This window comes from Gigantopelta aegis, chromosome 11, assembly GCF_016097555.1.
Source record: "Gigantopelta aegis isolate Gae_Host chromosome 11, Gae_host_genome, whole genome shotgun sequence".
Lineage (NCBI taxonomy): Eukaryota > Metazoa > Mollusca > Gastropoda > Neomphalida > Peltospiridae > Gigantopelta > Gigantopelta aegis.
This window is the reverse complement of record NC_054709.1, coordinates 23,024,276-23,049,873: the sequence shown is the minus strand read 5'-3', so window position 1 is coordinate 23,049,873 and position 25,598 is coordinate 23,024,276. Positions and strand designations below refer to the sequence as shown.

The 25,598-nt window shown below is 39.7% G+C and overlaps 1 protein-coding gene across 1 annotated transcript in view; it reads left to right on the top strand.

Moving 5' to 3' along the window:
- Window positions 1-24,289, top strand: part of LOC121385093 (contactin-like) — a 39,049-nt gene extending 14,760 nt beyond the window's left edge. The window contains exons 13-24 of the mRNA XM_041515629.1: window positions 666-832; window positions 3,567-3,693; window positions 4,164-4,319; window positions 6,659-6,799; window positions 9,495-9,589; window positions 11,464-11,553; window positions 13,646-13,793; window positions 14,882-15,003; window positions 18,221-18,401; window positions 19,310-19,425; window positions 21,299-21,476; window positions 22,397-24,289. Coding sequence (XP_041371563.1) covers window positions 666-832; window positions 3,567-3,693; window positions 4,164-4,319; window positions 6,659-6,799; window positions 9,495-9,589; window positions 11,464-11,553; window positions 13,646-13,793; window positions 14,882-15,003; window positions 18,221-18,401; window positions 19,310-19,425; window positions 21,299-21,476; window positions 22,397-22,527 — 1,652 coding nt within the window. The 3' untranslated portion in view covers window positions 22,528-24,289. The remainder of the gene's footprint in view (window positions 1-665; window positions 833-3,566; window positions 3,694-4,163; window positions 4,320-6,658; window positions 6,800-9,494; window positions 9,590-11,463; window positions 11,554-13,645; window positions 13,794-14,881; window positions 15,004-18,220; window positions 18,402-19,309; window positions 19,426-21,298; window positions 21,477-22,396) is intronic.
- Window positions 24,290-25,598: the final 1,309 nt, after the last annotated feature.

Here is a 25,598-nt window from a genome sequence, read left to right as displayed (position 1 = left end):
TTTCTAAGACGAAAACGGTGCCCTTAAGGTAGAACTACCTTTTTGTTCACCTGGAGAAGGAAGGAAGGAAATGTTTTATTTAACGACGAACTCAACACATGTTCACCTGGAGAACATGTATAATAATATTGTGATGTGATTCGTATTGCTATGGTTGGAGTGGCACGGGGGGATAGAAAGAGAGAGGAATATAGGTTTTATTTACCGACCCACTGGAACAGAGAAACAGACGTAGAGAGATAGAGGGACAAGAACAGAGATACAGGAGAAAGTTGAAGAGACATACACGAAGAGAGATAATCTGCGACAGAAGGGCATAGAGACAATGAGGTGAGGAGGGCAAAGACACTGAGGGGTGGGGGGGGGGGACAGAGAAAAAGAGATGGCAACTTTCTGTTGTGGTATTTACTCCTTAGACGCAGGGTGTATACTACCAAATCAACTCCCATAGACGACACTAGTAACATTGTGTACGCAATTTCCTATAGACGATACTAGTAACATTGTGTACGCAATTTCCCATAGACGGGACAATGTAGCTGTCATGGTGCACTGGTTAGGACGAGACAAATCCCACGATTACTAATGGCGATTGACCCTCGGCACGTCAGCTTACTTCTCTCAATGTAGCGGTAAACCTGTGTGTGTGTTGTTGTTTCTTTCAGAGCAGACGACGATAGACACGGCGCCGAGTGACACACGGGTCGTTCAGAACGGAACGGCGTTCTTCTTCTGTCAGGCATCCTATGACGTCACTGCGCACGACCTCGTCTACGTCTGGAAGTTCAACGACAAAGTCTTGAACGTCGACGACGACTCACACCTGCAAAAGGTTTTAATTACTGAATCTCAGAATTACTGAGCATAAAACTACTGTTGAATCTCATAATTATTGAAATAGATAACTACTGTTGAATCTCAGAATTACTGAACATATAACTGCTGTTGAATCTCAGAATTATTGAACATAGATAACTACTGTTGAATCTCAGAATTACTGAACATAGATAACTACTGTTGAATCTCAGAATTACTGAACATAGATAACTACTGTTGAATCTCAGAATTACTGAACATATAACTGCTGTTGAATCTCAGAATTACTGAACATAGATAACTGCTGTTTAATCTCAGAATTACTGAACATATAACTACTGTTGAATCTCAGAATTACTGAACATAGTTAACTACTGTTGAATCTCAGAATTACTTATCATAGATAACTACTGTTGAATCTCATAATTACTGAACATATAACTACTGTTGAATCTCAGAATTACTGAACATAGATAACTACTGTTGAATCTCAGAATTACTTATCATAGATAACTACTGTTGAATCTCATAATTACTGAACATATAACTGCTGTCGAATCTCATAATTACTGAACATAGATAACTACTGTTGAATCTCAGAATTACTGAACATATAACTGCTGTTGAATCTCAGAATTACTGAACATCGATAACTACTGTTGAATCTCAGAATTACTTATCATAGATAACTGCTGTCGAATCTCAGAATTACTGAACATATAACTGCTGTTGAATCTCAGAATTACTGAACATCGATAACTACTGTTGAATCTCAGAATTACTGAACATATAACTGTTGTTGAATCTCAGAATTACTGAACATAGATAACTGCTGTTGAATCTCAGAATTACTGAACATCGACAACTACTGTTGAATCTCAGAATTACTGAACATATAACTACTGTTGAATCTCAGAATTACTGAACATAGATAACTGCTGTTGAATCTCAGAATTACTGAACATATAACTACTGTTGAATCTCAGAATTACTGAACATAGATAACTGCTGTTGAATCTCAGAATTATTGAACATAGATAACTACTTTTGAATCTCAGAATTACTTATCATAGATAACTACTGTTGAATCTCAGAATTACTGAACATAGATAACTGCTGTCGAATCTCAGAATTACTGAACATCGATAACTACTGTTGAATCTCAGAATTACTGAACATATAACAACTGTTGAATCTCAGAATTACTGAACATAGATAACTGCTGTTGAATCTCAGAATTACTTATCATAGATAACTACTGTTGAATCTCAGAATTACTGAACATAGATAACTGCTGTCGAATCTCATAATTACTGAACATCGATAACTACTGTTGAATCTCAGAATTACTGAACATCGATAACTACTGTTGAATCTCATAATTACTGAACATCGATAACTACTGTTGAATCTCATAATTACTGAACATATAACTACTGTTGAATCTTAGAATTACTGAACATATAACTACTGTTGAATCTCAGAATTACTGAACATAGATAACTGCTGTTGAATCTCAGAATTACTGAACATATAACTACTGTTGAATCTCAGAATTACTGAACATAGATAACTACTGTTGAATCTCAGAATTACTGAACATAGATAACTGCTGTCGAATCTCAGAATTACTGAACATCGATAACTACTGTTGAATCTCAGAATTATTGAACATATAACTACTGTTGAATCTCAGATTTACTGAACATAGATAACTGCTGTTGAATCTCAGAATTACTTATCATAGATAACTACTGTTGAATCTCATAATTACTTAACATAGATAACTGCTGTCGAATCTCATAATTACTGAACATCGATAACTACTGTTGAATCTCAGAATTACTGAACATCGATAACTACTGTTGAATCTCATAATTACTGAACATCGATAACTACTGTTGAATCTCATAATTACTGAACATAGATAACTGCTGTTGAATCTCACAATTACTTATCATAGATAACTACTGTTGAATCTCATAATTACTGAACATCGATAACTACTGTTGAATCTCATAATTACTGAACATAGATAACTGCTGTTGAATCTCAGAATTACTTATCATAGATAACTACTGTTGAATCTCATAATTACTGAGCATAGATAACTGCTGTTGAATCTCATAATTACTGAACATCGATAACTACTGTTGAATCTCATAATTAGGGAAACATCGATAACTACTGTTGAATGTCATAATTACTGAACATAGATAACTGCTGTTGAATCTCAGAATTACTTATCATAGATAACTACTGTTGAATCTCATAATTACTGAACATCGATAACTACTGTTGAATCTCATAATTACTGAACATAGATAACTGCTGTTGAATCTCAGAATTACTTATCATAGATAACTACTGTTGAATCTCATAATTACTGAACATAGATAACTGCTGTTGAACCTCAGAATTACTGAACATCGATAACTACTGTTGAATCTCAGAATTACTGAACATATAACTACTGTCGAATCTCAGAATTACTGAACATATAACTACTGTTGAATCTCAGAATTACTTATCATAGATAACTACTGTTGAATCTCACAATTACTGATCACAACAATTATCTACTGTTGGATCTCAGAACCACTGAACATTTATCTACTGATGAATCTCAGAATGACTGAACACAGATAAATACATTATAATAATTTAGCTCTGTATTGTTTTAAGAATATTATATTGTTGTACTAATACCCTGTAGGAATTATTATGTACTGATCAGAATTGTTTTCCAGGGTTCAAGAGAAAGATCGTCTGGTCTCTATATCCGGTACGCCCAGTTCAGGCATGCTGGGAAATACGAATGTACGGCTCAGACAGTTCAGGACTCTGTCTCCTATCAGGCAATACTTACAGTTCTAGGTAACTAGTTTGATTTAACATCGCTGTAGTAAATTATGTCTGTCAAATTTAACGTTTCGAACTGGTGTGTTGAACTTTTAATGAATGGCTAATCATCATCATCATCATCATCACCATCATCATAATTATTACACGGTGTATCATGGAAATTGTCTACAAGTCGTTGACGCAAATCAACAACAAGAGCGGATCCAGTAGAAGTACCAGAAGACTTGTCCCCATCGGAAAAACATCGAATGTCTTTTTAACTTGAATTTTGGGGGTGCCCTTTTAAGGAGGTGATCCATGTGCCCTTTTGTTCCTGATAATGATGGTTTCATGATGATTATGAGTATCGTAGTTATGACGGTGATAGACATGACATTGATGCCGTGGTGCTGATAATAATAATTATTATTAATATTGTGATGATGGTGATGATGATGACAACGATGGTAACGATGGGGGTTTTTTCGTGTTGTTTTTCTCAGGACCTCCAGGTGAACCGGCAGGCGTGTATGCTGAGATAGACGGGACATCTGCGACGATAATATGGACGCCTGGGACCGACCACGGCAGTCCTGTCCACAGCTTCATGATCGAGTACAACACGAACTACAACCACAACTGGAGACTTCTAACACAATGTAATTACACACACACACATACACATATACACACACACACACACACACACACACATAATAATATATATATATATATATATATATATATATATATGTCTCTTTCACTCTCTCACTGTCTCTGTCTCTGTCTCTTTGTCTCTCTCGCGCTCTGTGTTTCTCTCTAAATCTCTCTCTCTCTCTCTCTCTCTCTCTCTCTCTCTCTCTCTCTCTCTCTCTCTCTCTCTCTCTCTCTCTAACTTTATTTCACTTTATATCTCTCTCTCTCTCTCTCTCTCTCTCTCTCTCTCTCTCTCTCTCTCTCTCTCTCTCTCTCTCTCTCTCTCTGTTTCTCTCCATGGGCGTTCGACCGAACCCCCCCCCCCCCCCCCCTGAAATCGCTTTTTTTATAATTTAATATATCTGACATTGATATCTGACATTATTATATTTACTCAAAATAGAAATATATGCCCAATATCTCTGCAATCTATTTTGGAACCCCCCTTTTCAAAATCCTATGTACGCCCATGCTCCCTCCCTCCCTCTCTCTCTAATGTAAAAGTTAGAACTTACAACTGCCTGTCGTGAATTTTCTTCACCACTAATTCTATTTAGTTGGCTAGTTTAGCAATTCATCTTGGTATGTCAGACATTATACTTCAAAGTGCCAATAATTAACCTAGATTCCAATATCCTACAACTCGGTGTTGTAAGCTAGCTTGCCGAATGTGACCGGAGATGATTCAAACAGGAACGCTACACATTCCGTAACGGGCGCGTCTAACTTAGTTTATAGGGGTGCTGAGTGACTGTGAGATGGGGTGTATCAATATAACATCAATGAGGTTTGTTTTGTTTAACGACACCACTAGAGCATATTGAATGATTATCACCGACTACTGGATGTCAAACATTTGGTCATTATGAAAAAGACACGACAACACATGCCACGACATTTGATATACGAATCGTGGGGAAATTACATCATGGCATGGCAGTTTCTGATATTGTATATTAATACAGTTAATTACAGACATCGTGACATGGCAGTTTGTTGTATTGTATATTAATACAGTTCGTTACAGACATCGTGACATGGCAGTTTGTTGTATTGTATACCAATACAGTTCGTTACAGACATCGCCACATGGCAGTCTGTCGTATTGTATACCAATACATTTCGTTACAGACATCGCCACATGGCCGTCTGTCGTATTGTATACCAATACAGTTCGTTACAGACATCGCCACATGGCCGTCTGTCGTATTGTATACCAATACAGTTCGTTACAGACATCGCCACATGGCCGTCTGTCGTATTGTATACCAATACAGTTCGTTACAGACATCGCCACATGGCCGTCTGTCGTATTGTATACCAATACAGTTCGTTACAGACATCGTGACATGGCAGTCTGTCGTATTGTATATTAATACAGTTCGTTACAGACATCGTGACATGGCAGTCTGTTATATTGTATACTAATACAGTTAATTACAGACATCATGACATGGCAGTTTCTCGTATTGTATATCAATACAGGCACTTATAACATGGCAGTGTGTCATATTGTATATTAATACAGTTAATTACAGACATCATGACATGGCAGTTTCTCGTATTGTATATCAATACAGGCACTTATAACATGGCAGTGAGTCATGTTGTATACTAATTCTTGTGAGTCATGTTGTGTATTAATACAGTTAATTACAGACATGTCAGTGTGTCATATTGTATATTAATACAGTCACTTATAGACATGGCAGTGAGTCATGTTGTGTACTAATTTTTGTGAGTCATGTTGTGTATTAATACAGTTAATTACAGACATGTCAGTGTGTCATATTGTATATTAAGACAGTTAATTACAGCCATGTCAGTGTGTCATATTGTATATTAATACAGTTAATTACAGACATGTCAGTGAGTCATGTTGTATATTAATACAGTTAATTACAGACATGTCAGTGAGTCATGTTGTGTATTAATACTGTCAAGTACAGACATGTCAGTGAGTCATGTTGTGTATTAATACATTTAGTTACAGACATGTCAGTGAGTCATGTTGTGTATTAATACTGTTAATTACAGACATGTCAGCGAGTCATATTGTCTATTAATACAGTTAATTATAGACATGTGAGTTTGTCATATTGTATATTAGTACAGTTAATTACAGACATGTCTGTGAGTCATGTTGTGTATTAACACTGTTAGTTACAGATATGTCAGTGTGTCATATTGTATATTAATACAGTTAATTACAGACATGGCAGTGAGTCATGTTGTGTATTAACACTGTTAATTGCAGATATGTCAGTGTGTCATGTTGTATAATTAATACAGTTAATTACAGACATTCCATACACGGAGTCCATAGTGGAGGAGTCAAACAGACGGAAGTACACCGTAACTCACCTCAGCCCGGGGTCACTGTACTCGTTCCGGGTCACAGTATCAAATTCTTTCGGTCGCGGAACGCCTAGTGTGACGTCACGTAAGTTACAGCAGTTCGTGTAAAGTCCAAAATATATGACGGGTCCAATGGAATAACCTCCGATATCCACTGTTAACATGTTTGTCGATTATAGAGTTCTTAGTTATGTCAATGTTTGTGTTGATTATGTTTAGTTAAATTGTACGGATTACAAAAATGCCACTACTTCTTTTAGAGTGTTAGTTTTAGTCACAGAATCTCACTTGTACTCTTGTTAGGAAATGTTTTACGAATTTATGAGATGTTTCGCTCCAAAGACATATACAGAACACTATATTGATGGAGGTTTTAATGGCATTTATTAACATAAATGTTACATGGATATTCTGCATGTTCTACTATACAGGTATAAATCAACAACAAAGATTACAAATCACAAATGATAGATAGATAGATAACTAGTTTAACGTGCTCATATACCACTAGGGTTTCGAACACGCCCATCCAGAGTCCGACCTCCGATACGATATTTGGTCTGATTCGGGATTGAGGGGGGGGGGGGGGGGGGGGGCGGATTTGTGTAGAAATGAAAAAGGGCAGAATTTTGAAAATAGCAATTAGTAAAAAATGTTAATAGAATTTTTAAAAAGTTACAAGCCAAAAATAAAAAGAATTGACTGCTCGACAGAATATTTATATAATTTGGAGCATTTTAGAAGGACAGTCCAAAAATAAATAAGAGAAAGAAGAGAGGATCGGACTATTTAATAATATTAAAAAACGAAAGTAATTTCGACATAACATTTTGAACGAAGATCTAAAAGTTTAACGTCCGATCTATATGCCCACGTGAGTGGCCTCGTTAAGGCCGTTTGAGTGCACAGCTTATAGGACGAGATGGGTTGCATCCTGTCAAGAAACCCCCTAGATTGACAGTCATTAGACGTTGAAGGTGTAGTGCTGTGCTGAAATACAGATCTTGAGAAGCCGGATCCGTCTGAACGAGAGAGAGTATCAGACGGGTATAGTCCAGTCGTCATGCGTTGATATAGTGGTGCGGACGGGCCCGACTCCGGAGGATACGAGATGGTATCACAAATGAACAGTTTTTCGTACTTTTCGTCGAAGACATGATGAGTCATCATGTACTAACCCTTGTTGGAACTGTCTATGAAGATACGCCAATCATTTGGTTCATGACCAATACCCAATTCTTGAAACAAGTTCTTAATGTCATTGCAGAAACATAAATCATCTTTCACCGAAAAACATTTTGAGAACCTTTCGTGTCTTCTAGCAACTGTAGTTCGACAACTGTTGTCCAAGAGGTTCCACTCCATCAGTCTTGATGTTAGAAGCTTTACATTAGATTTCGTCAGCCCGAGCTCTGAAATCAAATTATCCAGTTCCTGCTGGTTTGGAAAGTGCGGTTGCTTCTTTTCTTCGTCAGTATTACCAACGTAAGATTCTTCAGATTCAAATTCACAATGTTCACCAAATCTTTAGCAGGTGGTCTCGGGACAGGCAGTTCTTCAGAGTGTGGAACTGGAGCAATAGATGATGGAATATCTGGATATGTGATATCATGTCGATTTTTTGTTTTCTTGAATCTTGAAATATCCACCATACAGAAGTAGCAGGCATTCACATGGTTCTGTGGTTCTCTCCACATTCGGGGTACGGCAAAGGGCATTAAGAGGCGGTTGTCTCGCATCCATCCCTCCACATTTCATCGACATGTACCACAGACTACACGTGGAGCTTATGATTTGTATGGTCCCCAGTCTTCATAACAAAGTATAATTCATAAGTTTGTGCAATGTCGTAGATACTTTGCTTCCATGCTTTACCTGCCTTGGGCCAATGTAGAATCCACAAACGTAACAAAATGAATCAGCAGAATATAAGCAGCTTCGCGATGAAGACATTGCGCACCTGAAAAATACTAAGGTTCACCTAAGTGCACCTAAGTTCACCTGAGTGCATGTATAGGCCTATATATACACCATCTGGGGGCAGCACTAGAACATTCTAGAAAGCACTGGAACATTCTAAACAGCACTGGAACATTCTAGAAAGTACCAAAACATTCTAGAAAGAGCTAAAACATAGCAGCCATTGGAAGATTCTAGAAAGTACCAAAACATTCTAGAAAGCATCAGCTCCTAAAAGGTATTGGAATATTTGGTACTTGGAATGTGGAATATTTTTCTAAAACCTAACATATAGTACAAAGTAATGTCAAATGTATGCTTAATCTAACAAAAGTGAATGGAAAATGCAAATAGTTTTTAAGACAATTTTTATTTTTAAAATAAGAAATAACTTGTTATTTAAGAATTATTTTGTTTTGGTGTATATATATTGTAGACGATAAGGCATTCAACGCGTGTGGACCAAGAGTCCTCTGCTGGTCTTGTACACATCCGCCGGCAAATTCGGAGGATGTGCTTAAGACAGACACGTTTGAATCGTCGGTGGATGTAAGCATGGGTCAAATGATTGATTGGTTGATTGATTGATTGATTGATTGGTACTCTGAAAAACGGTGAAGTCAAGAAATAAAACGGTCCATTTTATTGATGTTTTCGAATTATGAAGGTTTGCATGATAAATAAAATAGCCGATTACTATCTTACGATATCAGTTTTACTCTGCTCTGGTCAAAAAGCGAATTCGTATTCCAAACGTTCGCATGATGAAGCCGGTATTGTAACAGCAGTAATGAAGAAATGATTTTTGTATTTTTTTGCAGCTAAGTATAAGATCCCCGACGCGCCTCCTGTTTTGGCTCCCCCTGAGGTGGGAGGAGGGGGAGGTCCGGTGGGAAGTCTCGTCATCACATGGGCGGTAAGTTCGTCACGGGTCAGATCCGACAGATGTGGTCAAGTACATCACAGTCTATTGTATGGTTTTAACTGACAAACAGGTCCGAGCCGAGTGACGCTAGCCACACATACACGTATGTCTGGAAACTGATGCGTTTATCTTCAAACTTGAAACTTTATTTCTGTACACTCAGGCCGCCAAACGACAGCATATGACGAATTGTTGTACAATAGTTGTTTACACTCACAAGATGACAATATGAGTTCTTCGTAGAATATATAAAAACACAATTCAAAATAGCTATATACTGTACTTTTAAAAGTATCAAATGATATTGAAGATGTTTATCTATGGTTTACTGAATTTACTTGTAATTTCAGAAATTAATTTTGACATTTTACGGAGGGTGCTTATGCTGTTACAATTAAACAGTTCTTTGAATAAGTGTGCTAGGGTTTTTCTATATTAATATGGCTTTATAAACAGTTTGTGAGTATTCATAAAATAATTACATTTTAATAAGTAGTTATATTCATCTCCAATATCATTTTCTTCGCACAATGTACCTAATCTATTTTCGACTGGGATGCTATTCCAGCGTCCTGTTTCTAAGGGTAAATAACGATGACATATTCAGAATTTCAGAAAGTTGGTCCAGCACTGAGACTAGAAAACTACATTATTTCCTAATAAAGGGTCTTTCCCAATAATGACGTCACAATATGGGAATCCTTGCTTCATTAACTGAGTAAACGGAGCATGTTCGAGCAGTGTCCGAAACGTGCGTCACTGGATCTGACAAATCAACGTTACGGACATATGTGTCAATCTTCTTTAAAAACCACCGGCCTAGGTTGCGTCGTGGTTAGGCCATCGGTCTACAGGCTGGTAGGTACCGGGTTCGGATCCCAGTCGAGGCATGGGATTTTTAATCCAGATACCGACTCTAAACCCTGAGTGAGTGCTCCGCAAGGCTCAGTGGTTAGGTGTAAACCACTTGCACCGACCAGTGATCCATAACTGGTTCAACAAAGGCCATGGTTTGTGCTATCCTGCCTGTGGGAAGCGCAAATAAAAGATCCCTTGCTGCTAATCGGAAAGAGTAGCCCATGTAGTGGCGACAGCGGGTTTCCTCTCAAAATCTGTGTGGTCCATAACCATATGTTTGACGCCATATAACCGTAAATAAAATGTGTTGAGTGCGTCGTTAAATAAAACATTTCTTTCTTTTTTCTTTAAAAACCATTCGTTCGAAATCATCCGTTATCGGATGTGTTTTACGGCCGACAAATGGATGCGATAAACAGATCGTTAACGGATATTTGTGTCACTCACTTTATGTACATTTGAACAACATGATTGTTTTTTCTTTTTTCTTTTGTATATTTAAAAAAGAAAATCATTTACTGTAATGTATAATCAGTAGAACAAAGTTCAAAGTGTTTGAGTGTACAATGAATGGATATTTCAAATGCAAAGAAGACAGAAGAGAGCCAGATGTATACCACACATCCGACTCTTGTCAGCGAGTAGTTCACTCGCCCAGTCCTGCTTGTTGAAACCTAATCCTCATTTTTCACTCAATTCAGTATGATTTTAACACAGTTCATATTAAATTTTAGTACGCGTTCGTTCAATGATATTTCGTTTACAATACATCGATAAAATTCCACTTCTCGTGAGGTCGACAATTAAAGTGTGAATTGGCCTGTGTAAACTAAGTAAACTAAACGCTTTGTATTATCATATGTTATCAGACTGATTCCAAAGATTTGAACCGATTATAATCACTCCTGAGATCAACATAAATGTGTTGCACATTGTATTGTATTATTTTTGTCTTACTGATGGAAAATTGAAATATTTGTATGACGGACTTTGTTTGAATTCGCCAGCCTCTAGCACCTGAAGACCACCACGGAGAAGGCACTGGCTACCGAGTGTACTGGCGGAAATACACGATCACTGATAGCACGTGGCAACAAGTAAGTTTATTTTAATAGCATGTCCAGAAAACGCTGTTCCTCATCGTGGTGTATATAATAGTTAACTTTTTTTTGTTTAACGACACCACTAGAGCACATTGGTTTAGTAACCATTGGCTATTAGCTGTCAAACATTTGGTAATTTTGACATATAGCCTTAGAAAGGAAACCTGCTACATTTTTTCATAGCAAAGGATATTTTATATGTATCATCCCACAGACAGGATAGCACATGCCACGGCCTTTGAAATACCAGTCGTGGTGCACTGGCTGGAACAAGAAATAACCCATTGGGCCCACCGACGGGGATTGATCCTAGATCGACCGCGCACCAAGCGAGCGCTTTACCACTGGCCAGGTGCTAGTGGTGCAGGGGATGGCGGGGCGTGGCCAGATGTTAGTGGTACAGGGGATGGCGGGGCGTGGCCAGGTGCTAGTGGTACAGGGGATGGCGGGGCGTGGCCAGGTGCTAGTGGTGCAGGGGATGGCGGGGCGTGGCCAGGTGCTAGTGGTGCAGGGGATGGCGGGGCGTGGCCAGGTGCTAGTGGTACAGGGGATGGCGGGGCGTGGCCAGGTGCTAGTGGTGCAGGGGATGGCGGGGCGTGGCCAGATGTTAGTGGTACAGGGGATGGCGGGGCGAGGCTAGGTGCTAGTGGTGCAGGGGATGGCGGGGCGTGGCCAGGTGCTAATGGTGCAGGGGATGGCGGGGCGTGGCCAGGTGTTAGTGGTACAGGGGATGGCGGGGCGAGGCCAGGTGCTAGTGGTGCAGGGGCTGGCGGGGCGTGGCCAGGTGCTAGTGGTGCAGGGGATGACGGGGCGTGGCCAGATGTTAGTGGTGCAGGGGATGGCGGGGCGTGGCCAGGTGCTAGTGGTGCAGGGGATGGCGGGGCGTGGCCAGATGTTAGTGGTGCAGGGGATGGCGGGGCGTGGCCAGGTGCTAGTGGTAGAAATATTCTCATGGGGTCCTGGAGTATGGAGAATATGGATAATACAGATATTGATAATGCATGTATTACTCTCTCCTCTCTCTCTCTCTCTCTCTCTCTCTCTCTCTCTCTCTCTCTCTCTCTCTCTCTCTCTCTCTCTCTCTCTCTCTCTCTCTCTCTCTCTCTCTCTCTCTCTCTCCGGCAATGCTGGACTAGTGAAGCAGTTTGAGCTGCTACAAGCATTAGGACTTTGAATACTAGTATATTGGTCCTGTCTGTGGAAAAGTGCATATAAAAGATCCTTTGCTGAATTAGAAAAAATGTAGCGGGTTTCCTTTGATGACTACGAGTATAATTACCAAATGTTTAACATCCAATAGCCGATGATTAATTAATCAATGTGCTCTAGTGGTGTCGTTAAACAAAACAAAATTTTAACGTTCAGCATACTCCAAATGCCCTATATAAAATCCTGGATCTGCCCCTTGCTGTTTCGTATATCTGATAATGTAGGCCTACACATAATGATCAATATGGGCGGAGCCTTTCGTATGTCTGATAATGTAGGCCTACACATAATTATCAATATGGGTGGGGCCTTTCGTATGTCTGATAATGTAGGCCTACGCATAATGAGCAATATGGGCGGGGCCTTTCGTATGTCTGATAATGTAGGCCTACGCATAATGAGCAATATGGGCGGGGCCTTTCGTATGTCTGATAATGTAGGCCTACGCATAATGAGCAATATGGGCGGGGCCTTTCGTATGTCTGATAATGTAGGCCTACGCATAATGATCAATATGGGCGGGGCCTTTCGTATGTCTGATAATGTAGGCCTACGCATAATGATCAATACGGGCGGGGCCTTTCGTATGTCTGGTAATGTAGGCCTACACATAATGATCAATACGGGCGGGGCCTTTCGTATTTCTGATAATGTAGGCCTACACATAATGATCAATACGGGCGGGGCCTTTCGTATGTCTGATAATGTAGGCCTACACATAATGATTAATATAGACGGGGCCTTTCGTATATCTGATAATGTAGGCCTACACATAATGATTAATATGGGCGGGGCCTTTCGTATATCTGATAATGTAGGCCTGCACATAATGATCAATATGGGCGGGGCCGATCTGTGATTATTTGTGTATTTTTAGCATGTTGTCGAAGGAAGAGCGTCGAAGTACACTGCCATTGTTGGTGTCGATAATTTCTTCTCAGAGTACGAGGTGAAGGTCGCCGCCTTCAACTATCTAGGTCAAGGACCCAACTCTACCATCACCGTTATCATGTCCGCCGAAGACAGTGAGTATTGTGTGTACTACTTTTTAGTCGGCAACCACCGAGTATGCCATGAATTGGTTGACCAGAGACATTGGCATAATCAGGATTTTGAATTGGGGATTGGGCAGAAAGGGGCAGCCCACACTGTTCGTATGTATGTATGTATGTATGTATGCAATTTTCGCTTAAAACGTTTGTAAACTGTTTTGACTAGTTCCCAAAGTGGTCATTCGGTTTAACGTGTAGCGTAAATATCAAACTAGCAAGCGTTAGCAGGAGCGTGCACAGGGTGGGGGTCGAACCCCCCCCCCCCCCCCCCCCCCCCGGTCAAAGCGAAACAAAATTTCATATTCCACCCAGACTCCCCGCCACGGGCTTCGCGCCTACGGTGTCGGGCGTCGCCAGACACCTCGACCCCCCCCCCCCCCCCCTCACAATTTCCTGCGCACGCCCCTGGTTAGTGATAAACGGCAGGTTGAACGTACCCGACGGACCGTGTGAGATTTGGGCTTTTAAAGACTGGCTGCTCCACGGTGTTGACGTGGACTCCAAAACTACACCATCCATTGAAATGAGCACTATTTCTTAACTAGTCGTATTCTACAAAGATGACAACAAAGGATTCTATATGTTAAAAAATCGGGAGGACATTTTATTATCTACACCTTATACTAGAACAAGTTTATTAAAATCATCATTTATTTACTCAGCAACAGATCTATGGAATAATTTAAGCTCAGCAATTAGAAAGTGTGAAATAATATCGTCTTTCATTGGTAAAAAGTGCCACTTTATTTTTCCTGTGGAAAAAGAAGAGAAAATATATTACAATGTACATACAATATTAGGACATTGATGTAGCCCTTTATATGCTGATTTCTTCAGACGTGGGTTTAAACAGACCCAGTGTAACGTATATTTTAACCTGCAAACGCCATGAAGCTTTAGTTCGACAAGATATGTTCAAAATATTTGGGGTATGTAAGAAATAGACTATACTGTTGTTTACGCTCGTTAGATACATTTCCAAATAGCTCGTGTTGAACGTCCACTCGTACAGTATTCTTTGCATTCTCCGCATCTATTGTCATCATCTTGTATTGTTGCAGTGCCCATCTGTACACCGTCCAATGTGTATGGGGATTCGCTGAATGGAACTGCAATCATGGTCTTCTGGGGACACTGCCCAGACACACGTGAAATGATGAAAGGGCGTGTCCTAGGTTATCAGGTATGTGTTCGGAAATGATAATTTGGTTCAGTCAATTCCCGTGCATTACAAAAACATTCGATTATTATTTCATAATGTTCATGTCGAAGGCGTAATTTCTAGTGATAATAGTTATTTCTTGCACACCTGTTGGTGAGAACATCATCCGTTATTTTGGATAACACATACTTGTTAACACATATACGTGCGTTAACATTTTAAAGACATACTGGCTGCTCCTAGGTGATGACCAGGTCACCAATGCCTTATCATCTAATGAAATAAAAAAAAGAACGGTCGAATCTATCACTCCCATAGGCATACGGGCTCCTATTTTTCGGGGGGGGGGGGGGGGGGGGGGTCGCATATATGGTTGAAAACGAATCACTACGCATTTATACATGGCTTAGAACTAATTTTGAGGGTAGAATGATGGAAATACATGGTGAAAAGGTCTCAGGTTTGCACGTTTTGCCCGAATATTTTTATAATTTTTACCCGAATTTGAGGTTTTGCTCCAGCACTCCTGTCTCGTACGCTTAAATGTTCACCTGAAATTGACTTGTCTGTTAAAAATAAGCGCGAGGGTCGTAAATAGATTTTCGATTGAAAAGGCATTTAAATTTATTTTAAACCTGGGGTGGGTTTTTTTAGGATATGTACGAAATAGAATACAACATTCGTGTCCGTTAGATTTATCTTACAACTCGGTATTTAAAAACGTATCCAACTCGCTTTCGCTCGTTAGATACGTTTTAAAACAACTCATTGTAAGATAAATGGTATCTAACGGCCATTAATGTAGTATGCTCTATGTAAACTTCATTCAGTGAAATAATGTGCACGTACAAGCCCATTTAAAGTGTGATTGTGCATGTTCGTATGCATGTGGGGCCGGAACGTAGACCAGTGGTACAGCGCTCGTTCGGTTTAGTATTGACCCCATTTAGTGAACCTGTTGGGCTATTTGTCATTTTAGACAGTGCACCACGACTGGTATATCAAAGCCCGTGGTATGTGCTATCCTGTCTGTGGGATGCTGGTGCATTTTATGGCCTAGTGTCCACTGTTAAACTAGCAGTTAAAGGAGACCGGACACCAAACCATATATACGGCGTAATGAATTTGTTTGCCGTCATAAACCACAACTCGCAACTACCGCGCTCTCCTTATTGACCAAGTTAAGCGTGCCAGTCTTGGTTGGGGGGGGGGGGGGGGGGGGTCGGCGATCTCCGATGTTTGCCGGAAACTGTCGACAATTCATGAGCTAGACCCGTGACGTCATCGATGAGAGGAAAACTGAAGAAACTACCAAGCAGCATGGACGAACTTAGCGATTCGAGTGACGAAGAATTGTGTCCAGCTTGTGCTAATGGCATCAAACCGTATCAGTTTGAACCACTTATCAGAGACTTTGTCCCTAATCCTGGAAATGTTGTCTTAGACGAAAATTCGGATGAATCAACTGCCGACGAAGACGAGGAAGCCACACGGTCATAGACTAGCATACAAGCAATTTTTAAAACATAATTTTGTATGACATTTATAATGTAAACTGAAGCAAATGGACCTAATTAGAAGAAAAGCACACGAAATGTAGTAATATTCCATCATAAATCTTGTTCAGCATAGATGTAAATATGGCACGTCAGTGGATATTCCAGAGGCCGATTTCGCAAATTTGCAAAAAGCGTCCCCTCCTCACAAGCAAGATATAATAATTTAACAAAAAAAACTTTGTTCTCTTAACTAGTTATCCTCCAAGTTTTAATGTGTTTGGTTAAACCGTGTATTTTTAATTATTAAGAAAATGTATTACCAGTCTGCCGAAACTGTCCACAGCCGGGTACAGAAACACAGAAATGTTAGAAAATATTATACTGTTGCCACATACTGACAATCACTTTACAACTAATATGTCTTATCGACAATATTATTATGTAGTCTATACAACAGGCCCGTAGGAACTGGGGAGGGGCGGGCCTAGGGGCTTGTTCTTCACCACACACTCTAGGATGCAAATGTAGGCTATGTTTTAAATTTTCACTACTCTGCATAAAATTATAAAGATGATATAAAGATAAAAATCTAGTTTGTATCCCTCACTAGAGACTGTATCCCCCCTCCTTCCCCCCCCCCCCCCCCCACACACACACACACTTCAAATATCGTTCCTACAGGCCTGTACAAATGTAGATAATATGTAGATAATATGTAGATGGTGAGGTTAGGAACCAGTTCCTTTTATTTTCAGGATTTTGTAATCATGATTTCAAACCAACTGTTTCAGGTAGTTTGCTCCACATACTGACATAAAACACATTTGTTATATATTGGAATAAAACAAAAATAATTACAATATATCCAGTGTTATTTTCTTTAATCATTCATGGAGGAAGAAGAAAGTCCTGATGAAAATATATTACAGGTAAAACAAAATAATATATGATATATGAAACATATTCCATGTGGTAATTATTGTTAATTTAAATTGCTAGATGCCAAAAGTGATTAATTATATTATTTTATGGTAACAGTCGAAAATTAGACGACCAATTGTTTCAACCTCTGCCAAAGGTACCAGGTTTTCTGCCAGAAAATAATTTGAGGGTACGTAATAAAACAGGCCTGTAGGAACCGGGGTGCGCCCCCCCCCCCCCCCCTCCCCCACTTGTGAGCTTTTTTTTATCACATTAATGTTTGCCATTGTGACCAAAATCTGATGTAGAGTTTATACCCGGTCCGTCAGCGGATTTCTTCGCTAAGACTAAAATGCATATATCAGAATTTCCAAATGTTTGACATCCAATAGCCTCTGAAAAATAAAGCAGTGTGCTCTAGGGGTGTCAAACATTAATTGTGTGTGTGCGTGTGTGTGTGTGTGTGTGTGTGTGTGTGTGTGTGTGTGTGTAAAAGAGATACTGTTTTCTGAACGTTAGTTAACTTGAGGAACACTCCCTTTTTTCTGAGAGAGAGAGAGAGAGAGAGAGAGAGAGAGAGAGAGAGAGAGAGAGAGAGAGAGAGAGAGAGAGAGAGAGAGAGAGAGAGAGAGATTTTCCAGGAAGGGTGTGCATACTCCAACAACCCCACATACTTGTACCAGAATTCTTGTAAAATGTATTTCGTTCTCATTGGGGTTAAATATAAGCCTCCTGTTCTGATTATCACATTAGAAGGCCACACAAGTTCGTATAGAATGACCTCTGTACTAATGTGTACCAATGTCTACTGCTGACAGATAAACTTCAACTTGGAGGACGACGACTTGATGAACTCCATCTCGCACTACGGCCAGATGGACAGCGGCAACGTGATCGGCCTGCTGCCGGACTCCGACTACTGGGTCAACGTGCAGGTCTTCAACACCGCCGGCTACGGCCCCCGCGGCGAGCTCGCCAGAATCAGCACCTTCACCAACCGTGAGTGATGTTGTCCCACGGGCTGGGCGCGAATTAACACATTCGTATTTAGCGGCGGAATCGCTCGCCTGATACGCGGTCGGTCTGGGTTCGATCCCTGTCGGTAGGGACCCATTGGGCTATTTCTCATTCCAACGGGTGTATCAAAGGCCGTGGTATGTGCTATCCTATCTGTGGGATGGTGCATATCGAATGTCCTTTGCCACTAGTGGAAAAATGTAGCGGGTTTTCTTTCCAAGACTAGGCTATATGTCTGAATTGCCTAATGTTTGACATCCAATAGCCGATGATTAATAAATAAATGTGCTCTAGTGGTGACGTTAAACAAAACAAACAAAATCTCTCTCCCTTCTTCCCTCCCCCCGGGCGGGACGTAGCCCAGTGGTAAAGTGTTTGCTTGATGCGCGGTCGGTCTAGGATCGATCCTCGTCAGCGGACCCATTGGGCTATTTCTCGTTCCAGCCAGTGCTCCACAACTGGTGTAACAAAGGCCGTGGTATGTACTATCCTGTCTGTGGGATGGTGCATATAAAAGATCCCTTGCTGCTAATCAAAAAGAGTAGCCCATGAAGTGGCGACAGCGGGTTTCCTCTCTTAAAATGTGTGATCCTTAACCATATGTCTGACGCCATATATTTAAACCATAAATAAAATGTGTTGAGTGCGTCGTTAAATACAACATTTCCTCCTCCCCTCCCTGCCCCCCCCCCCCCCCTCTCCTCTCTCTCTCTCTCTCTCTCTCTCTCTCTCTCTCTCTCTCTCTCTCTCTCTCTCTCTCTCTCTCTCTCTCTCTCTCTCTCTCTCTCTCTCTCTCTCTCTCCAGAGACCAATCTATGTAAGAGTGTTAACAACTGTCCAGACCTCGTGCTGTGTGTATATGATGTATTTCCGTGGTGTGTATATTTCAGCGCCGCTCCTCTACCCCGAGTATGTGGAAGTTTCGTCGTACGGTGCCGAAAGTGTGCTTGTGTCGTGGCGAGGGATTAGCACAGCTTTGGCGGAAGAAGCCATAAGGGGATACAAGGTATTAAAACCACGCCCACTTGTTCATGTGTTCAATCAATACCGGCCTTGGTGGCACAGTGGTTAAGTCATCGGACTATAGGCTGGTAGATAGGCCTACAGGGTTCGCAGCCCGGTACCGGCTCCCACCCAGAGCGAGTTCTTAAGGGCTCAATGAGTAGGTGTAAGGCCACTACACCATCTTCTCTCTCACTAACTACTAACCAGCAATGACTAAACCATCTTCCTGAACAGACAGCCCAGATAGCTGAGGTGTGTGCCCAGGACAGCGTGCTTGAAACTTAATTGGATATAATCCCGAAAATAATTTGAAATAAAATGTTCAATCAATAAATAAACAGGGCATATATTCCTTAACAATACATATAGGATTATCAAACCAGGGCATATATTCCTTAACAATACATGTAGGATTATCAAACCAATCAATAAATAAACAGGGCATATATTCCTTAACAATACATATAGGATTATCAAACCAGGGCATATATTCCTTAACAATACATGTAGGATTATCAAACCAATCAATAAATAAACAGGGCATATATTCCTTAACAATGCATATAGGATTATCAAACCAATCAATAAATAAACAGGGCATATATTCCTTAACAATACATATAGGATTATCAAACCAATCAATAAATAAACAGGGCATATATTCCTTAACAATACATATAGGATTATCAAACCAATCAATCAATCAACCATTCCACTCGTGCTTACGTCCACTGAATGTTTAGGCACGGCTGTCTTGGGCACATTCTCCGAGATTCCCTGGTGGATATGTCCAAGATGGGGGTTGGTGGGGTAATAAGGCTATGGAATTTACAATTTGAATTAGAAGAGAAAGAATTTTTTTTTTTTTAAATGAATGCATAACAATTAAATTTACAATTTACAATTAGAATTTTGTGTTTAAATTGTTTGCGTCAGCCCTAAACTTGGCGGGCAACCAAACCAAACAAAATACATTTGGACTCCATTCCAGTCCTTAAGCCCAACATTGCCATTTCAGCAGTAGTTTGTAGAAAGGATGATCAAATCCTGCATGCAAGTACAACTTGGGATGGCTTGGTGTCACGTGACCTACTTTTGATAGGCCTAACGGGTACCCTTGTTTCGATTATATTATTTTATTTCGGTTGTTTCAGCTACATTACTGGGAGAGCAGTGTTATTTTATTTGGGTTGTTTCAGCTACATTACTGGGAGAGCAGTGTCATTGCATGTGGGTTGTTTCAGCTACGTTACTGGGAGAGCAGTGTCACTGCATGTGGGTTGTTTCAGCTACGTTACTGGGAGAGCGGTGTCACTGCATGTGGGTTGTTTCAGCTGCGTTACTGGGAGAGCAGTGTCACTGCATGTGGGTTGTTTCAGCTGCGTTACTGGGAGAGCAGTGTCACTGCATGTGGGTTGTTTCAGCTGCGTTACTGGGAGAGCAGTGCCACTGCATGTGGGTTGTTTCAGCTACGTTACTGGGAGAGCAGTGTCACTGCATGTGGGTTGTTTCAGCTGCGTTACTGGGAGAGCAGTGTCACTGCATGTGGGTTGTTTCAGCTGCGTTACTGGGAGAGCAGTGTCACTGCATGTGGGTTGTTTCAGCTACGTTACTGGGAGAGCAGTGTCACTGCATGTGGGTTGTTTCAGCTACGTTACTGGGAGAGCAGTGTCACTGCATGTGGGTTGTTTCAGCTACGTTACTGGGAGAGCAGTGTCACTGCATGTGGGTTGTTTCAGCTACGTTACTGGGAGAGCAGTGCTATTTTATGTGGGTCGTTTCAGCTACGTTACTGGGAGAGCAGTGTTATTTTCTGTGGGTCGTTTCAGCTACGTTACTGGGAGAACAGTGCTATTTTATGTGGGTTGTTTCAGCTACGTTACTGGGAGAGCAAGGAGAGCATACTGACGGCCAAGGACGTTCTGACTAAAGAGAAGGAGACCCGAGCGGTGATCTCTGGGATCGAGGGTGGCGTCGTCTACAACCTGAGGGTGCTGGGCTGGTCGAACGGGGGAGACGGAAAGAAGAGCCCCACAGTGTACTTCACGTTGGGTACGTCAATCACACGGTTATACGGGGGGAGCTTTACTGAGGTATGGAGGGTCTTAGGATCGATCACTTTTGGTGGACTTGGATTGTCTAATCTCACATGATTAAAGTTAAAGGTTTTTATAGTTTACGACATCAGTAGAGCACATTGATTATTAATCATCGGCTATTGGATGTCAAACATTTGGTTATTTTTAGAGTAAATTCACTACATTGTTCCGCTAGTAGCAATGGATCTATTATATACACCCGTGAAATATATGACAGTCGTCAAACAAAAACATGTCAATAGTAACTTTACATTTGAAAGTTGCCCAGCGTTCTGAAATTTTTTTTTTTATCTAAAAATATCCGACGTTGTTCCCATTCAAAGCAACACCGCATCACATAATTCATACGTCATTTGAATGTCGATTAATAGCTGACTGGGAATGATAGCTGCATATATATATATACAGTTTACAAAAATACGTTGGATTAATTTTAAGATTTTATGATAAAGAGAGTATTACTCTCGTGTGTTTTGGCATCGAATAATACAATTTATATATAATACAATACAATAATATGTGTGAATGTGTGTATGCATGCGTGCGTGTGTGAATGTGTGTGTGCGTGTGAATGTGTGTGCGTGCATGTGAATGTGTGTGTGCATGCGTGCGTGTGTGAATGTGTGTGAATGTGTGTGCGTGCATGTGAATGTGTGTGTGCGTGCGTGTGTGTTTTACGTGTATAATTGTATATATATATATATATATATATATATATATATATATATATATATATATATATATATATATATATATATTATATATATTTGTATGTGTGTATGTGTATGTGTATGTGTATATATATATATATATATATATATATATATATATATATATATATATATATATATATATATATCGTGTTTGTTTCAGGTGGACAGATTCGTTATGACCCTCTAACAAGCGACATACTGGCCAAAGGGAGTGAACTCTGCATTTCAACCATCTGTTTGGTTCTTGGTGTGGTCTTTAACTTGTTCGTTCTTTCTGCGATGTATGACTAGGAGCGCCAGGAAGATAAAGGAAAACAGACTGTGATATCGCCTAATTCGTACACTAGAGGGCAGCACCGCGACTGAGAAAAAACAGCATGTGCATTGAATAAGTGTAACAGACATTAGCAGTATCAATGGTTATATTAAGAGGTGCGTCCACTTTACGATTACGCTGACCTTAAAAGATGATCTCTGGGATGTTGTTCTTTTGGAAATCTGAAGTGCATTATTATCACGTGAAATTGGTAATCAAAACTATAGTCCGGTTTAACGAATACAGTTCAAATTCATATAAAATCATATTATTAACTTTTAACTTTTAAACCCATACATAAGTAAAAAGGTTTTAGTTTTTTTTACAAAGTACCATCAAATTGCATAGGTTAAATCTTTTTTTTGATACAGGTATGAAGGCTACTGATGGAACAGCCAAACCTTTAGTCTCCACGAGCAGCATTATCGATTACTTCAATGACAATGAAGAGAAGCTGCAAACATTTCGTTTTCACCCCTGTATTAAAAATTAGATTTAATCTATATAATTTGAATGTAATATGTTAAGTAACCTTTGTCTTAGTCCCTTACCGGTCCCACTGGAGTGGACTTCAGCTTTCATCTCTGTCCTGTCTGTCCGTCTGTATGTCCGTCCGTTTGTCCCACATATAATTTTCCAGATGTTTTTCTGTGTATAGCTTTATCCTATACTATTTCATTACAGATCGAGTTTGACTTTAGCAGATACGGAAAAAAAAAATTCGAACTCCCCGCCCCCCACTGCCTCAAGATATTGAGCGGAAATTTTTTATATAGCTTATGTTATACTATTACAGATCAAGTTTGACTTTCTTTTATTTCTGACAGTTATGGCCCTTTAACTTAGGAGATAAGAAAATTATTTTTCCAAACGTCTTCTTTGTTTATAGCGTTTATAATTTTGGGTATAGCTTTATCGCTTTCTGTTATAAATCAAGTTTGACTTTTATGGCAGTTTACCCTCTTTTTTGACAGTTATAGCCCTTGAACTTTGGAGATACGCAAATTTTATTTTAATTTTTACTTTAATTATTATAGAGTTACATTGCACGTTTTGACGCAAACGGACTATAGCCAGTGCTGCGTTCAGAATGTTACATATAACTAGGGAATGACACTGTATACCCTAGTCATGAAAGTGTTACGTAAGTCTGCTGTAGGCCTACTCTGTGTTTAAAGAAACAGTACCCAATCTGTTCATTACATTATTACGTCTTTGTTATGTTACAAACCAACTTAGAACTGAATCTTAAAAAAACACAATGATTCAGTTTTTAGTGAAAGTGTGTGTGTGTGTGTGTGTGTGAGAGAGAGAGAGAGAGAGAGAGAGAGAGAGAGAGAGAGAGAGAGAGAGAGAGAGAGAGAGAGAGAGGAGTAGGGTGGGGGAGAGAGAGATAATGGAGTATATATCTGTGCCATATTATAGTGTGATTTGTTGTATATGCAATCATGTTCCTTATCAGCAGCTTGTCCTTTCTACAGAGGTGTCCACAGAATCAGGTTTTACTGTCTAGTAATAGGCCTTGGACTTGGCATTGATTCCTTGATTCCTTGTGGAATTATTTTGAAATTGTTTTTTAGTTTTTCTTTGAATGCATTCAATATGAAAATTTAAAGTTGTTTTATTTAACGACACCACTAGAGCACATTGATTTATTAATTATCAGCTATTGGGTGTCAACCATTTTGGTACTTTTTACATATAATCTTAGAGAGTTAGTAGCAAGGGATATTTTATATGCACCATCCCACAGACAGGATAGCACATACCACGGCATTTGATATATCAGATGTATATAATGTATTAAAAAAAACGTGTTTCTTAATTTGTAAATAATGTGTAGTGTTTGTTTTTTCTATACACGTAATTATATTGTGGTGCCTTTGTGTAACTGTGTTTGTTTCTGTTCTGTTTTTAACAATCCTGTCAGATTGTCGATCACATAGATAACTTTCTTTTCTTTTTTCTATCATCTCTTCTTTCTTTCTTTCGACATTTGTTTTCATATTTTAAATTGCATAAATAAATGATGGTCATATTTTGTGCCTAATCCATTTGGTCAATAAAATACGTTTCAGTCAAAATAGTCTGTCAATTTCTGGTGTTTAAGAGAAAAACAGCGTGTCCTATTTCCAGTGGCAGTATTTAAATGTCAACTCCGCCACATGGTAGTATCCTACTTCCAGTAATAGTATTTTAAATATCAACGCTGCAATGGTACTGTGTCCTACTTCCAGTAATATTATTTTAAGTATCAACTCCGCCCATGGTACAGTATTCTACTTCCATCAATAGTATTTTTAATATCAACTCCGACACATGATACTGTGTCCTACTTCCAGTAATAGTATTTTAAATATCAACCCCGCCCATGTTACTGTGTCCTTCTTTCAGTAATAGTATTTAAATATCAACCCCGCCCATGGTACTATGTCCTACTTTCAGTAATAGTATTTAAATAGCAACCCCGCCCATGGTACTGTGTCCTATTTCCAGTAATAGTATTAAAGTATCAACCCCGCCTATGGTAATGTGTCCTACTTCCAGTAATAGTATTTAAATATCAACCCTGCCCATGGTCCTGTGTCCTACTTCCAGTAAAAGTATTTTAAATATCAACCCTGCCCATGGTCCTGTGTCCTACTTCCAGTAATAGTATTTAAATATCAACCCCGCCCATGGTACTATGTCCTACTTTCAGTAATAGTATTTAAATAGCAACCCCGCCCATGGTACTGTGTCCTATTTCCAGTAATAGTATTAAAGTATCAACCCCGCCTATGGTAATGTGTCCTACTTCCAGTAATAGTATTTAAATATCAACCCTGCCCATGGTACTGTGTCTTACTTCCAGTAAAAGTATTTAAGTATCAACCCCGCCTATGGTCCTGTGTCCTACTTCCAGTAAAAGTATTTAAATATCAACCCCGCCCATGGTAATGTGTCCTACTTCCAGTAATAGTATTTAAATATCAACCCTGCCCATGGTCCTGTGTCCTACTTCCAGTAAAAGTATTTTAAATATCAACCCTGCCCATGGTCCTGT